This window comes from Mus caroli, unplaced genomic scaffold (genome assembly GCF_978045245.1).
Source record: "Mus caroli unplaced genomic scaffold, Mus_caroli_1 scaffold_7, whole genome shotgun sequence".
Classification (NCBI taxonomy): Eukaryota; Metazoa; Chordata; class Mammalia; order Rodentia; family Muridae; genus Mus; species Mus caroli.
In genome coordinates, this window is record NW_028227262.1 from 66,359,671 (window position 1) to 66,374,472 (window position 14,802).

The 14,802-nt window shown below is 41.0% G+C and overlaps 1 protein-coding gene across 3 annotated transcripts in view; it reads right to left on the minus strand.

The window, feature by feature from the left end:
* M1ap (meiosis 1 associated protein) overlaps positions 1-14,802 on the minus strand; it is an 80,737-nt gene that overhangs the window by 44,745 nt on the left and 21,190 nt on the right. For all 3 annotated transcript variants that reach the window (XM_021164813.2, XM_021164812.2, XM_021164811.2), the window contains exon 3: positions 3,451-3,619. In XM_021164813.2, coding sequence (XP_021020472.1) covers positions 3,451-3,619 — 169 coding nt within the window. The remainder of the gene's footprint in view (positions 1-3,450; positions 3,620-14,802) is intronic.

The following is a 14,802-nucleotide window of genomic DNA, read 5'->3' on the forward strand; positions in this document are numbered from 1 at the left end:
CTTCGAGCCTCTGGAGCTGTATTTAAAGGTGGTTGTAGGCTGCCTAAGTGGGTGATAGGAACCAAACCTGGGTTCTCTGGAAGAACACTGTCTTACTGTCTTAGTTAGTGTTTTACTGCTGTGAACAGACACCATGACCAAGGCAAGTCTTATAAAGAACATTTAATTGGGGCTGGCTTACAGGTTCAGAGGTTCAATCCATTATCATCAAGGCAGGAGCATGGCAATGTCCATACAGGTATGTCCAGGCAGGTATGATGCAGGAGAAGACTGGCTGAAGCTAGGACTAGGGTATCAAAGCCCACGTCCACAGTGACACACCTACTCCAATAAGGCCACACCTCCTAATAGTGCTACTCCCTGGGCTAAGCATATACAAACCGTCACACTTACTGTTCTATTGCTGTGAAGAGACACCATGACCAAGGTACCTCATAAAAGAAAACATTTAATTGGTAGCTTGCCTGCAGTTTCAGGGGTGAATCCATGACAATTATTGTGGGAAACAGATAGGCATGGCACTGGAACACAGCTGAGAGCTTTATATCCTGATCCACAGGCAACAGGGAGAGGGAGAGAGAGAGAGACAGACAGACAGACAGACAGACAGACAGACAAGGCCTGGTGTTGGCACACCTCCTCCAAGAAGGCCACACTTCTAAACATTTCCAAACAATTTATCAAATGGGGACTAAGTTTGCAACATATATGAGCCTATGGGGGCCATTTTCATTCAGACTGCCACAAGCAAAAGTACTCTTAACTGAGTCATCTCTCAGCGCTCAAGCCTTATTCCTAAGGAGCTAGATGGAGACCTAGCTCAGCGGTAGAATGCTTGCTTTGGTACAAGGTATTGACTTTGATCCCAAGCACTGCAGCAAACAGGAAAGCCAAACTTTGATTTCTGCAGTGAAACATAGCTTAGGATGGTAAAAGCACTTGCCTCCCAAGGCCAACAGCCTGAGTTTGATCCCTAGAACACACGGAAAAACATGGCTTGCCATCTGTAATCCCAGTATTCTTAGGTGGCAGATAGAACTGTGGACGCTTACACACCAGTTACCCTGGAGTATACTGAACAGCAGAAGTCGGAGGCATCTTGCTTTGAAACAAGGTGAAAGCTAAAATGAACTCCCAAAAGTTGTCCTCTGATTTCCACATACATGTGTCCATATGTACACACATGTGCAAATACACAAATGAAATAACAAATGAAAAATAAAATAACAAGGACAGCACACACACACATCCTAAAAGAAGATAGCAACATTGTTCCCATGCGTTATGGCTCCTCTGTGAGATTAATTTCGGGTGAGATTAATTAAGCAGAGTTTACAAGATCCTAAATCGATTAAGATTTTTAGGAATTTGCTGTAGATACAGGCATTGGCTCACACACAAAGAGAGAAAAAATAGGGTTATAAAAAGCACACAGGTTTCCCTTATATCTTTTTTCTTGGGCCAATGCGTGCTCATTTTCTTTTAAAAGTGAAAAGGAGCAAAAATAGATAAAATGCAGAAAAGGAGGGTCATGAGAGCTGTGTAAGAGTTTTGAAATTGCCGACTTATGAGAGATAGGATTGAGAAGCAGAGAGAACTGAGGAAGAGAGCAGGGCAAGTCAGGGGCTAAACTCAAGGGTGAAAACAAGAAACCACACAGAGTATGCCTGTGCAGCGTAAATGTGACGGGACAACCGAGGGCAATGTACAAAAGTAAGGTGAGTAGTGCAATGGGAGAATAGTGCACTGGGGAGAGTAGTGCCACAGGGAGAGTAGTGCACTGGGGAGAGTAGTGCACTGGGGAGAGTAGTGCCACAGGGAGAGTAGTGCACTGGGGAGAGTAGTGCAATGGCAGAGTAGTGCACTGGTGAGAGTAGTGCCACAGGGAGAGTAGTGCACTGGGGAGAGTAGTGCAATGGCAGAGTAGTACACTGGTGAGAGTAGTGCCACAGGGAGAGTAGTGCACTGGGGAGAGTAGTGCACTGGGGAGAGTAGTGCCACAGGGAGAGTAGTGCACTGGGGAGAGTAGTGCAATGGCAGAGTAGTGCACTGGTGAGAGTAGTGCCACAGGGAGAGTAGTGCACTGGGGAGAGTAGTGCAATGGGAGAGTAGTGCACTGGGGAGAGTAGTGCCACAGGGAGAGTAGTGCACTGGGGAGAGTAGTGCAATGGGAGAGTAGTGCACTGGGGAGAGTAGTGCAATGGGGAGAGTAGTGCCACAGGGAGAGTAGTGCACTGGGGAGAGTAGTGCACTGGGAGAGTAGTGCACTGGGGAGAGTAGTGCCACAGGGAGAGTAGTGCACTGGGGAGAGTAGTGCAATGGGAGAGTAGTGCACTGGGGAGAGTAGTGCAATGGGGAGAGTAGTGCCACAGGGAGAGTAGTGCACTGGGGAGAGTAGTGCACTGGGGAGAGTAGTGCAATGGGGAGAGTAGTGCAATGGGGAGAGTAGTGCAATGGGGAGAGTAGTGCACTGGGAGAGTAGTGCCTCAGGGAGAGTAGTGCACTGGGGAGAGTAGTGCAATGGGGAGAGTAGTGCCACAGGGAGAGTAGTGCACTGGGGAGAGTAGTGCAATGGGGAGAGTAGTGCACTGGGAGAGTAGTGCCTCAGGGAGAGTAGTGCACTGGGGAGAGTAGTGCAATGGGAGAGTAGTGCACTGGGGAGAGTAGTGCAATGGGGAGAGTAGTGCAATGGGGAGAGTAGTGCACTGGGAGAGTAGTGCCTCAGGGAGAGTAGTGCAATGGCAGAGTAGTGCAACGGGTTTTGGGATCACGAGAGGCTTCTAAGCTGAAAAGTATTTTGATGGTCATTTATTTTTTAATAAAACAAAAATTACTAGCATTTGAATTTTTCTCAGTAACAGGTGTATTAAAAGCATTACAAATACTTGTATTATTCTACTCTTAATATCAGGACATGGCATTTATCTGTAGCAGGCACTCTTCTAAGTGCTTTCTGTTACAAAATTCGGAAAATTTGGATCATTCTCTCCCTCTTTCTCTCCCTCCCTCTCTCCCTGCCTCCCTCCCTTCCTCCCTGTTTCATGTAGCCCAAGAAGGCCTCAAACTTGGTATGTGGTATGGACTTCTGATCCACCCTGCCTCCAGCTCCCAAATACTTCAGTTACAGGTGTGGATCACCATACCCTCCTTTTTTTTCCTTTAAAAAATTAATTTGTTTATTTATTTTATTTTCATCGCATATGGGTGTTTCGCCTACATGTATGTTTGTGTACCATGTGCATATCCAGTACACACCAAGGCCAGAAGAGAGCTTGGGACCCCCTAGAACTGGAGTTACAGACAGCTCCATGCCACCATGTGGGTGCTGGGAACTAAACCTGAATCCTCTGTAAGGCCAATGAGTGATCTTAATCGCTCCAGTCTCAACGTGAAAGAAAAAAATGAGGCAGGAGGATTGCTAGGTCAAGAAACAGCAACAGGAACTCTTACCATCATCGCTGGGTTCTTCAGTAGGAGATGGTGAGTCTGAAGGCTCTTGGATGCCTTTTGTGACCTCAACCACCTGCAGTCTTCTGACACTAAGTAGGTTTATATCTTTCAACCCTTCCTCCAGTTCTTTGACCACTTCTTTTCCAGGCCGAGAAGTCAGGACAGTAATCTAAAATGGAATCCATGAAAATAATCAATATACCTGCTTTTCATGATATCCAGAGTGAGGAACATAACAGTCTGTTGTCTCTGGTAGTAGCTGGTGTGTTTAGTACAAAGAAAGGGAGATTTAAGTATAACTTACAAATAAAACTTCATTTGGTTGTGATCAAAAGGTTAAGAAGTGATACAAATCAAATTTCATGTGATAGAGTCTAGAGGGACAGAAAACCCACACAAGTCCATTCCAGTACAGTGATTCTAAACAGTTAGTAGACAGTGTCTCGACAGTGACCATTGAGAAGCCATACATGTGTTCTAGTCTTTTTCTTATTCATTCTTTACATTTTTATTAATTTAAAAAAAACCACTGGTAGCATTTCCTCTGCTCAGAATATTTTGCTTTCCCAGGAGACTAAAGGAGCTTAAGTTCCGCTCATGCATGTACACTGCGTCCTAGAGAGCCAATTGCTCTTCTCCCAACGGTGCATCCATGTGTAGCCTTCTCAGATGGATTCTCTTGTTTTCTTAGCATGGAACCATTTCCTTTGTCTCTAAACTGTACTTAACCTTTGACCAGAATGTAGAATTGAAGAAATATTAAGGCATTTGTGTATAATTAGAATCTTTTATGCCCTCAAAATGAATGTTTTTAATTATCACTTTTGCCCTGGATTTTGAGACTCTGAAAAGACAATTGCACTTGCAATTATTTTGGATGCAGATGTTTTTAATTAGCAAAGAGAAATGTAGATGAAGGTCCAATTGCTATTATTATTTCTGAATACTTCAGTGTTGTGGGATAGTTCTAGGTTCACAGAAACATTGAGAAGAAGGGCCCAATGATGCTTGTCCCTGCCCTCACACAGGACATAGATTCTCCATTATCAATTTCCTCTACCAGGTTAATGCATTCACTGCAAGTGATTCATATATATTGACAAATAACAATAATCTTAAACCCCTAGTTTATGTTTGGACAAGCTCTTAGTGTGGTACATTCTAAAGGGACATTAACCTATTACATATTTTCATACAAGGTGTTTCACTTCCTTAAAAATCTTCTGTGCATTTTTGCCCATCCCACTCACCACACCTTTTTTTTTTTTTTTTTTTTTTTTTTTTTTTTTCCTATTTCAATACCAGGGATTGAGCCCAGGGCCTTGTCTTTGCTAGACACAGTCTCCTACTGAACTATATTCTTAGCTCTCCATTGTCATCTATTGTCTCTATAATTTTGCCTTTTCACAGGGTACTGAGTATTTAGAATCACAAATGGTGTCATTTTTCCCCATACTGGCTTCCTTTATTTAGTAATGTACATTTAAGGTTTTTCCATAGCTTTTTTTGTGACTCAATAGCTCATTAGTTTAGGTGCTGAATAGCATTCTATTGTCTGGATGGACTGCCATGTGTTATCTGCTCATCTACTGAGAGTCGTCGTGTTTCAGTGGCTGTGAATGCATGTACAAAACCTGCACAAGGCCAAGCCATCAAGCCATTGGAATCCCAGCACAGACAGGAGAGGGGCTAATAAAGTCCCACCTCTAGCTACTTGCAAGTGTTGGCTGCTGGGGGAGGAAGAGTCAGTCTTCTTCTGAGATATGGCCCCCAAGAGGCTGCCCATGCTCCAGCAGATGGTCCCACATCCTTGCACATACAAGCAACCTTAAATGAAACTCCAGGTTTTCGTTTTTGTTTTTAAAAAGATCACATGAAGCTGGGAGGGAAAAGCAGTAATGGGGATTGGGAGTAATTGGAGGGGAGGAAGTGAAGGTGAATTTGACCAAAGCACATTGTATGCATGCTTGAAAGTCTCAAAAGTAAAAAATAAAAATTCTTAAAATAAAAAAATGTGCAAACACAGAAGTGGATGCTTACAGTCAGCTATTGGATGGATCACAGGGCTCCCAATGGAGAAGCTAGAGAAAGTACCCAAGGAGTTAAAGGGATCTGCAACCCTATAGGGGGATCAACATGATGAACTAACCAGTACCCCGGAGCTCTTGTCTCTAGCTGCATATGTATCGAAAGATGGCCTAGTCGGCCATCACTGGAAAGAGAGGCCCATTGGACTTGCAAACTTTATATGCCCCAATACAGGGGAATGCCAGGGCCAAAAGATTGGGAATGGGTGGGTAGGGAAGTGGGAGGGAGGGTATGGGAGACTTTTGGGATAGCATTGGAAATGTAATTGAGGAAAATACGTAATAAAAAAATATTAAAAATTAAAAAAAAATAAAAAATGTGTTGCTCCAAGATTGGAAAGTATGGCTGGAACTTAATTATAAACATATTGGTGTGTGGGCATAGTCTTTAACTCCTTTAGGTAAATACAAGAGCTGTAAGTGTTGGATTGTGTGTTAAATTTTTGTTACATTTTGGAAGAAACTATCAGTTATGTTTTTCGTTGCTATGAGCAAATACCCAGCAAGAAGCAACTCTAGGGAGGAAGGGTTTATTTTGGCTTACAGTTCAAAGGGATACGGCTCATGATGGTGGAGAAAGCATGGTGGCCCAAGAATGGGGTGACTAGCTTTACTACATCCACAGTTGGGAAGGAGAGAAGGTGGATGCTGGTGCTCAGCTTGCTTTCTCCTTTTTATTTAGTCCAGGATCTCCATTTATGGAATGGTGCCACGTCCACATTTATCATGAGTTGTCCCCTCAGTTAAATCAGTCTGAACACTTCCTCATAGACGTGACTGGAGGTTTGTCCCCTAAGTAATTCTAGCTCCTGTCTAGGTGATGACATTAACCATTGCAGAAACATCAAGTTGTCTTCCTGCTAGTATCAGATGAAAGTTTCAGTTATTCCACATCCTTGTCAGCATTCGGCTTCATGAGTGCTCTGGACTGTGGCTCTTCTGACAGGAGTGTAGTGGTGTTCACGTGCTGGCTTACTTCCTGTTGTGATCACACACTATGTAGATCATCTCTCCATATGCTTACTTGCCATTGGTATGATTTCTTGGGTGAGGCATCTCTTAAGGTCTTTAGCCCCACTCCTTCATTTGGAGTGTCATTTCATCTCATTGGCTTATTGCTTGGATTATTTGCATTTAAACTTAATTCTTTATATATTTAATGTTTAAAAAAGATTTATTTAAAAATTTCTGTGTATGATATTTTTCAACTTTAAAATCAGCATTATTTTATTCTATCTGCATGGGTGTTTTGCCCACCTGTACATATGTCTCTGTACCACTTTTTGTGCCTGGTGCCCTCAGGGGCCAGAAAATGCTATTGTACTCCCTAGAACTGCAGATACTTATATCAGTGGGTGCTGGGAATCAGCCCACTTCTTTGGACCACTGAGCCATCTCTCTAGCTTTAATTCTTTTTTTTTCTTTTTTGGTTTTTCGAGACAGGGTTTCTCTGTGTAGCCCTGGCTGTCCTGGCACTCACTTTGTAGACCAGGCTGGCCTCGAACTCAGAAATCCGCCTGCCTCTGCCTCCCGAGTGCTGGGATTAAAGGCGTGCGCCACCACGCCCGGCCTCCAATTCTTTATATATTTTGGGTATTTATCACCTGTCTGATAACTAGCTAGAAAGGGCTTTCTCTGATTTTGTTTATCTGCTGATCTTTTGTTCTGCTAAAGCCTTTAAATTAAATGTAACTTGTTTATCAGTTCTTTGTTAGAATCTTCTCAGAAAATCATTGTGAAGGCCTTGATCTTGAAATGTTTCCCCTTCATTTTTCTCTTATACTTTTAATATTTTAGGTCTTACATGAAGATGATTTTTTTATGCATTTTGAGTTGATTTTTGTAAAGGGTGAGAGAAAAGGATCATATTTTAGTCTTCAATATGTTTGTATTTAAATTTCTCAGCACCATTTTTTAAAAAGAAGTTGTCTTTAGTATAATATATGTTTTTGTCTGGAATCAAATAGCTGTAGCTCTGTGGATTTATTTCTAAAGCATCTACTTCATTCCATTGGTCTACATGTCTGTTTTATGCCAGTAACGTGCTATTTTGATATTATGGTGACAGTTTGAAGACAGGTGTTGTGATGTCCACAGTGTCACCTGTTTGCTCAGGATTGCTTTAGTTATTTGGGGTACTTGTGTTTCCATATGAATTTTAGGGTTGCTTTTCTTTTTCTACATACATAGTTTTATCACTGAGTCACATCCCCAGGACCTCAAATCAATTTTAGAATCAGTTTCTTCAAATACACAAAACAGTTCTCCGATAAGCTTACTGAATTTAACTATGAATCTATAGCTCATGCCATAGAGTGACATTTTGATAATAATATTAAGCCTTTTATCCACAAACATAGAAATTCCCCATGTATCTTTGTGGGAACATGGACCAGGAGGTGGGGGGGAAGTGGAGATGGAGCCCACAAAGATGCCTTGGATTCAGACTCTAGAAACCAGCATCAGAGTGCAGATCTAACTTTATTGTTTATTATATAAGCTTATATATAGCTTTTTAGCCAAGTAGGGTATGCTTACGTGTTCAAGGGCAAAATGGGGTGCAACCTGTGTTGTTTAGCCATATCTGACTCTCCTGTCCATGAGTCTGTAGGGGAGGGTCCAATCCCCTGGGTAGATTTCTGTGAAGACAGAGGAAGCAGCCACTGCCCTGGTTTTGGGTCCTTTGTGTTGTCTCACCAGTGTGCCATGAACCATGTTAGATCATACACCACGCACAGTAGATCAGGACTCTTCAATGAGTTGAAGGAGCTTATGGCTCCTTGCTCTTGGTCCCACTTCTTCCTCTACCAGGTTTATCTCCACAACTCCCACAGTTTTTGATTTTATTCACCAGAGTTCTAGTGTTTTCATCATAGACTTTTATATTGAGTTATAATAAACAACACTGTGTTTCTATTTTGTTACTCTTACTTTTCTGATGGCAGGGTCTGGCTCCATAGCCCAGACTGGACTTAAACTCACTGTGTAGCCCAGGCAGCAATCCTCCTGTTTCAGCCTTCAAAGTGCTGTAGGTATGATGTTATTCAAAGTACTCCTTTATTACCCTTTAAGGTGATAGGATCTGTAGCGATGTCTTCTTTTTAATTTTCAATGTTAGTATTTTTTATCTTCTCTCTCTCTCTCTCTCTCTCTCTCTCTCTCTCTCTCTCTCTCTCTCTCTCTCTCTCTCTCTCTCTCTTCTCTCTCATACTTTGGCCTTATCAATTTTATTGATCACTTCAAAAAGCCAGTTTTTACTTTTCTAATTTCAACTTCATTGATTTCTACTCTATCCTTATTTTTTTCTTTTTCTGCTTACTTGGGCTTTATGTTCTCATCTATTTTTAGTTTCCTAAAGTGGAAACCTAGAGTATCAAATATACATTTTTTTCTAATATATAGATTCAGTGCTATTTCCTTCTAATACTTGAATTTTACTGTGTTCCACAAATTTTAAGAAACTTTGTTTTTATGTTTTTCTTTTTTGTTAATGATTTAATTATTTTTATTTTATGTGCATTGGCTTTGCCTGCATGTGTGTCTATGTGAGAGTGTCACATCCCCTGGAACTGGAATTACAATTGTGAGCTACCATGTGGATGCTGGGAATTGAACCCGGGTCCTCTAGAAGAACAGCCAGTGTTCTTAACCATGGAGCCATCTCTCCATGAACCATCCTCATTTTTTTTCTTAGTTCAAAATATCCCCCCCCCTCTTTGCTTAATGGTGTGTGTGTGTGTGTTGTTGTTGTTTGACCTTTTCAGATATATACATATATATATATAATCCTTGATTATTTATTTATTTATTTATTTATTTATTTATTTATTTATTTAGTTGTTGTTTTGAGGCAGGGTCTCTCTACATAGCCCTTGAGTTCTCAGAGATCCATTTGCCTTTGCCTCCTGAGCAGTAGGACTAAAGGTGTGTACCACCACACATGGAACTGGTTTCTCATTTAGTTTGACTGTGTTCTGACAGCAGACATTAAATAATTTTTGTTCTTTGAAATTGCTAGGGAGTTTTGTTTTGTATTTTAAAAGATTTATTTATTTTATGTATGTGAGTACACTTGTAGCTGTTCAGATGGTTGTGAGCCTTCATGTGGTTGTTGGGAATTGAATTTAAGACCTCTGCTCGCTCCACTCAACCCTGCTCACTCCATAGGTGGCCCTGCTTGCTCCAGACTAAAGATTTATTAATTATTATACATAAGTACACTGTAGCTGTTTTCAGATGCACCAGGAGAGGGCGTCAGATCTCATTACAGTTGGCTGTGAGCCACCATGTGGTTGCTAGGATTTGAACTCAGGACCTTCGGGAAAACAGTCAGTGCTCTTACTGGCTGAGTCATCTCACTAGCCCCGTTAGGGAGTTCTTCATGGCCCACAGTGTGGTCAACCTTTGCTCATGTCATATTTGAGCTTGAGAATACTACATATTTGTCTGTTTTTGATGACTTATTCTATAGATGCCGATTATATCATTTGGTTTGATGAATGAGTTCAGTTGTGCCTTAAAGATTTTCCTGCCTCTGGGATCTGTCTATTCCTGATAGAGGACAGAGGTTTCCAGTAAGCACAGTGGAGCTGTCTGTTCATTTTTGCTTTTCTTTTGAGGATCTGGCTTGGTTCATAGACCATTGTAACTACAGTTCCAGGGAATTCAGTACTCTCTCTGGCCTTTCTAGGCACCAAGCATGCAAGTAGTGTACTTACTTACATGCAGGCAAAACGCCCATACGTATAAAATACATTTTGGGGGAGGTTGTGACAGGGTCTTACTGTGAAGCTCTGGCTGTTCTGGAACTCAATATATAGACCAGCCTGGCTTCAAACTCACAGATATCTGCCTGTCTCGGCCTCATGAGTGCTGGGATTAAAGGTATGCACTACTATACCCCACAATAAATAAATAAATAAATATTTAAAATCTAAATTGTTAAAAACCAAAAAATAAAAAGTAAAAAAGAATTGTTTAAACCCAAAAAATAATAATAATAAAAAAGAATTGTTATGCCATTTGGAACAAGTGATTTCTTTATCATTATGTAATATTCTTCTTTGCCTCGGATGACTTTATGTACCTTGATATTTCTTTGCTGGAAAGTAATACAACTCCTCTTGCTTTGACTCGTGTTTTTCTCCACACGCTTACTTTTAATCTCTATATATCTTTTATTTAATATGGGATTCTTTTTTTTAAACTAATTTTCTTTTAAGATTTATTTATTGTATGTAAGTACACTGTAGCTATTTTCAGACACACCAGAAGAGGGCGCCAGATCTCATTACAGATGGTTGTGAGCCACCATGTGATTGCTGGGATTTGAACTTAGGACCTTCAGAACAGCAGTCAGTGTCCTTAACCTCTGAGCCATCTCTCCAGCCCGGGGCGATTTTTTTAAAACATTAAATTATTTATTTCTTATTGGTGTGTGTCCATGCATTTGTGCCATGGTGCAAGAATGGAGGTCAGAGGACAGCTTTCAGAAGTTGTTCTCTCCTTCCACTATGGGTTTCAAAGATCCAACTCAGGTCCTCAAGCTTGAGCAGCAAGCACTTTTATTGGCTGAGCTTAATTCTAGTGAGGATGTTTTGTAGACAAAACATAATCTTTCTTTCAGTCCATTCTTTATTTTTTTTAACGAGTGTTCCTTGGTTACTGACATTCAGTCCTTACTGACACTGTTGAGTGATCTACACTATCACTACTGTATATGCCTCTCACACAGCCTTTTTCCTGCTTCATGTTCCCCTCTCTCTTCTCCCTTTCTGTCTTTGCTCTGCTGGGGATCGAACCCAGGGCTTTTTGCACGCCTGGCAAACATTCTACTTTCAGCCACATTGCCATACTTCTCATGTTAGTTAAGCAGCTTCTAAAATTTCATTTTCTTTCCTAGTTTTAGCCCGTAGTCTCTCTCTCTCTCTCTCTCTCTCTCTCTCTCTCTCTCTCTCTCTCTCTCTCACACACACACACACACACACACACACACACATATATATATATATATATATGTTGAGGTCTGCCCCTCCAGCATAGCTATAGCCATTTTGACCCAATGCCTGCCAGCTATTTCTTTCTTTCTTTTTTCTTTTCCTTTCTTTCTTTCTTTCTTTTCTTTTCTTTCTTTCTTTCTTTCTTTCTTTCTTTCTTTTTTTTTTTTTTTTTTTTTTTGAGACAGGGTTTCTCTGTGTAGCCCTGGCTGTCCTGGAACTCACTCTGTAGACCAGACTGGCTTCGAACTCAGAAATCCTCCTGCCTCTGCCTCCCAAGTGCTGGAATTAAAGGCATGCGCCATCACTGCCCCCTGCCAGATATTTCATATTGTTGCTGTAAAACGCCTGCCAGTCAGTCATTGACACAGAAAAATAGCTTGTCTCAGAGCAGGGTCATGCTGACCCCATACCTTGTTATGTTCTGTATAAGGTTTGGAAATTCCACAAAGCTTTACACAGGATTGATCCATCAAGTTAAAGGTCAATATAACTGTTTTGTCTAAAATGGCTTAAGTCAGAGCTGACCACCAGGCAACAGTTCCTACATATGAGTTCATTGTGGTTTTTGTGGTTTTCTTTTCTTTTCTTTATAAGCTGACAGAAAAAGATGTTCAATGCCATAGCCTCAGCTACAATCCTGATCAATCATTTTCAGGGTGTGTGTTCAATAAACCACCTTTGTCCGAGATCGGTGTTTTGGTGGTTTGTGGGGTGACTGATGGACCCCAAATATATTTGTGACCCATCCAAGTCAACTTTCAAATAACACTATACTAGGTTACAGGTAGTTTAATCATGCTAAAATAAAAATTTTGAGCCAGGCACTGTGTCACATGACTACTATCCCAGCACCTGGGAGGTGGAGTCAGAAGAATCCTCCTTCCTTCCTTCCTCCCTTCCTCCCTTCCTCCCTCCCTCCCTCCCTCCCTTCCTCTCTCTCTCTCTCTCTCTCTCTCTCTCTTTCTTTCTTTCTTTCTTTCTTTCTTTCTTTCTTTCTTTCTTTCTTTCTTCCTTTCTTCCTTTCTCTCTCTCTCTCTTTCTTCTTTCTTTCTTTCTTTCTTTCTTTCTTTCTTTCTTTCTTTCTTTCTTTCTTTCTTTCTTTCTTTCTTTTCTCTTTCTCTCTATTTTTTTTGAGACAGGGTTTCCCTGTGTAGCTCTGGCTGTCCTGGAACTCACTCTGTAGACCAAGATGGCCTCAAACTCAGATATCTGCCTGCTTCTGCCTCCTGAGTGCTGGGATTAAAGGTGTGCACCACTACCACCTGGCTATAGATACACATTTCTAACCGATATTATTGTCCTTCTTCTCACCCTTCTCAAGTATGATTTCATACAAATTGTAGCTTGATGAATTATTTCCTCTTAATACTAGATATTTCATTTTATCATCTTTTTATCTTGAATGATTTTGAAGAAGCTGAATCTAACCCTTGCTCCTCCCTTTCATTCCTGTTACTCCTCTTCATTTCATGAGTCAGTTTTGTTCTTACTTTATTACTTTATGTCATGTATGCATATGATTTTATATATCTGTAAAAAGTCCAAGACCCACAAATGAGAAAACGTGACTTTTTTCCTTCTGACTTAATTCACTTAGTTAGATAATCTCGTGATACATTCATTTTCCAAAAAATGATGCAATAAGAGGTTATCTTGTCTATGGTTGAACAAAGTTCCACTGTGAACATATATCACCTTTTCATGCATCCTTCTATTGAAAGACATCTAGACTGACTCCATAATTTAGCTACTGTGGATACAATAAGAGTTGGTGTGGTCCATGGTCTGTTGCTTATTTGGATGCTCCTTGACTTCACTTAGAAGTATATTAGGATCTTCTTCCATTTATTACACATTCCTATGATTATTCTTTTAACTTTTTTTTTTTGTGTGTGATTTCCTCTAATTCACTTTCACTGAATCCCTCACTGGAGAACTGGCATTTTCCAGAGGAGTCCCATTGCCTTGATTTCTTCATGTCTCTTGTATTTCTTCATTGTTACTTGTGCATTTAGGGTTAACCCATTGGCTGGATTTAAAAAGCCAGCTGCATTTTTCCAGTTGAGGTGTTGAAGCTGAGTTGTCATTCCCTCCCACGGTGAGTGGTGTGGTTCAGTAGCTGAATCCCCAGTCCTTGTGCCAGGGTGTCGGGCACCATCCACTACACCACTCCAAGAGTAGAGTATTAACTGTAGAAGCCACCACACTATGTAAATATCATAGTATTTAAAAACGGTCACCTAACTTTAATAACTATCAGGATACAAAGAAACAAGGACAGTGCAGTGTGCACCAAGCTACTAGTTACTAAGGCTAGGAAACAGGCCTAGGAAGGACGGGATCAGTGTTAGAGCAACTGAGAAAACACATGGGAGAATGAAGCTGGGATATTAGTAGGATCAACGGTTTAAAGAAGCCACAGAAAATTATATCTAAGAGGTAAAGGGAAAAAGGCATGGGAAAGAGAGAGGAAGGAATGAGAGAGAGTCCATGATAGGACAAGTGTGGGAACACAGAATAATCATGAAACCTAATCAGGCAACATAAAAAAAAAAAACTATTAAGAGATACTTATATAACCCAAAGATCTTTTAAAAAACTCACATGGTGCTTTCCCAACACGTACAAACTTCTGAGTTCAATGACCCTCCACATGAGTTATGTAATATGTCCCATGTATCATATGTATTTTATATAACATTAGTCAGGATTTCTTCCTTGACAGGATACTACTGAGCTCCTCCTTGCCCTGTGATATCTTCTGTAGCAAACTGACAGGATTTGAGGGTTAGAGGTCCAGTTCAAACCCGTAAAACCAGATTCCCGGGCATGCCTTGTGAATAGTGGAGTACACACGTATAACCGTTTGGGTTGAGTTTTTGCTTGGTGTCCAGTAGGTGTCAGCACGTCCTCATTTTTCAGCCCCAGCCCTCCACATGGACTAGAATTTGGGTAGTTCCCATCCATGCCTGTTTCATGTGTACTGGCTGATTAGATTTCCCAAGCTTGGTTTGTTACACATTCTTGTTACGAACAGTCAGATTTCTGATTTGTTTGTTTGTTTGTTTTGGAGATAGTCTTACAATTTAGATCTGGATGGCCTGTAACTCATTATGTAGATGAAGTTGGCCTGAACTCATGGAGATACTTTGTCCCCAGTGCTGGGAGCCTCAGCTTGAATTAAACTCTAAGGCTCTGATGTGGTTATGCCTGGGCTACTGTTTGCCATTTTAGCTCGAAATGGTTGTCCTACCAGGACTCAAGCT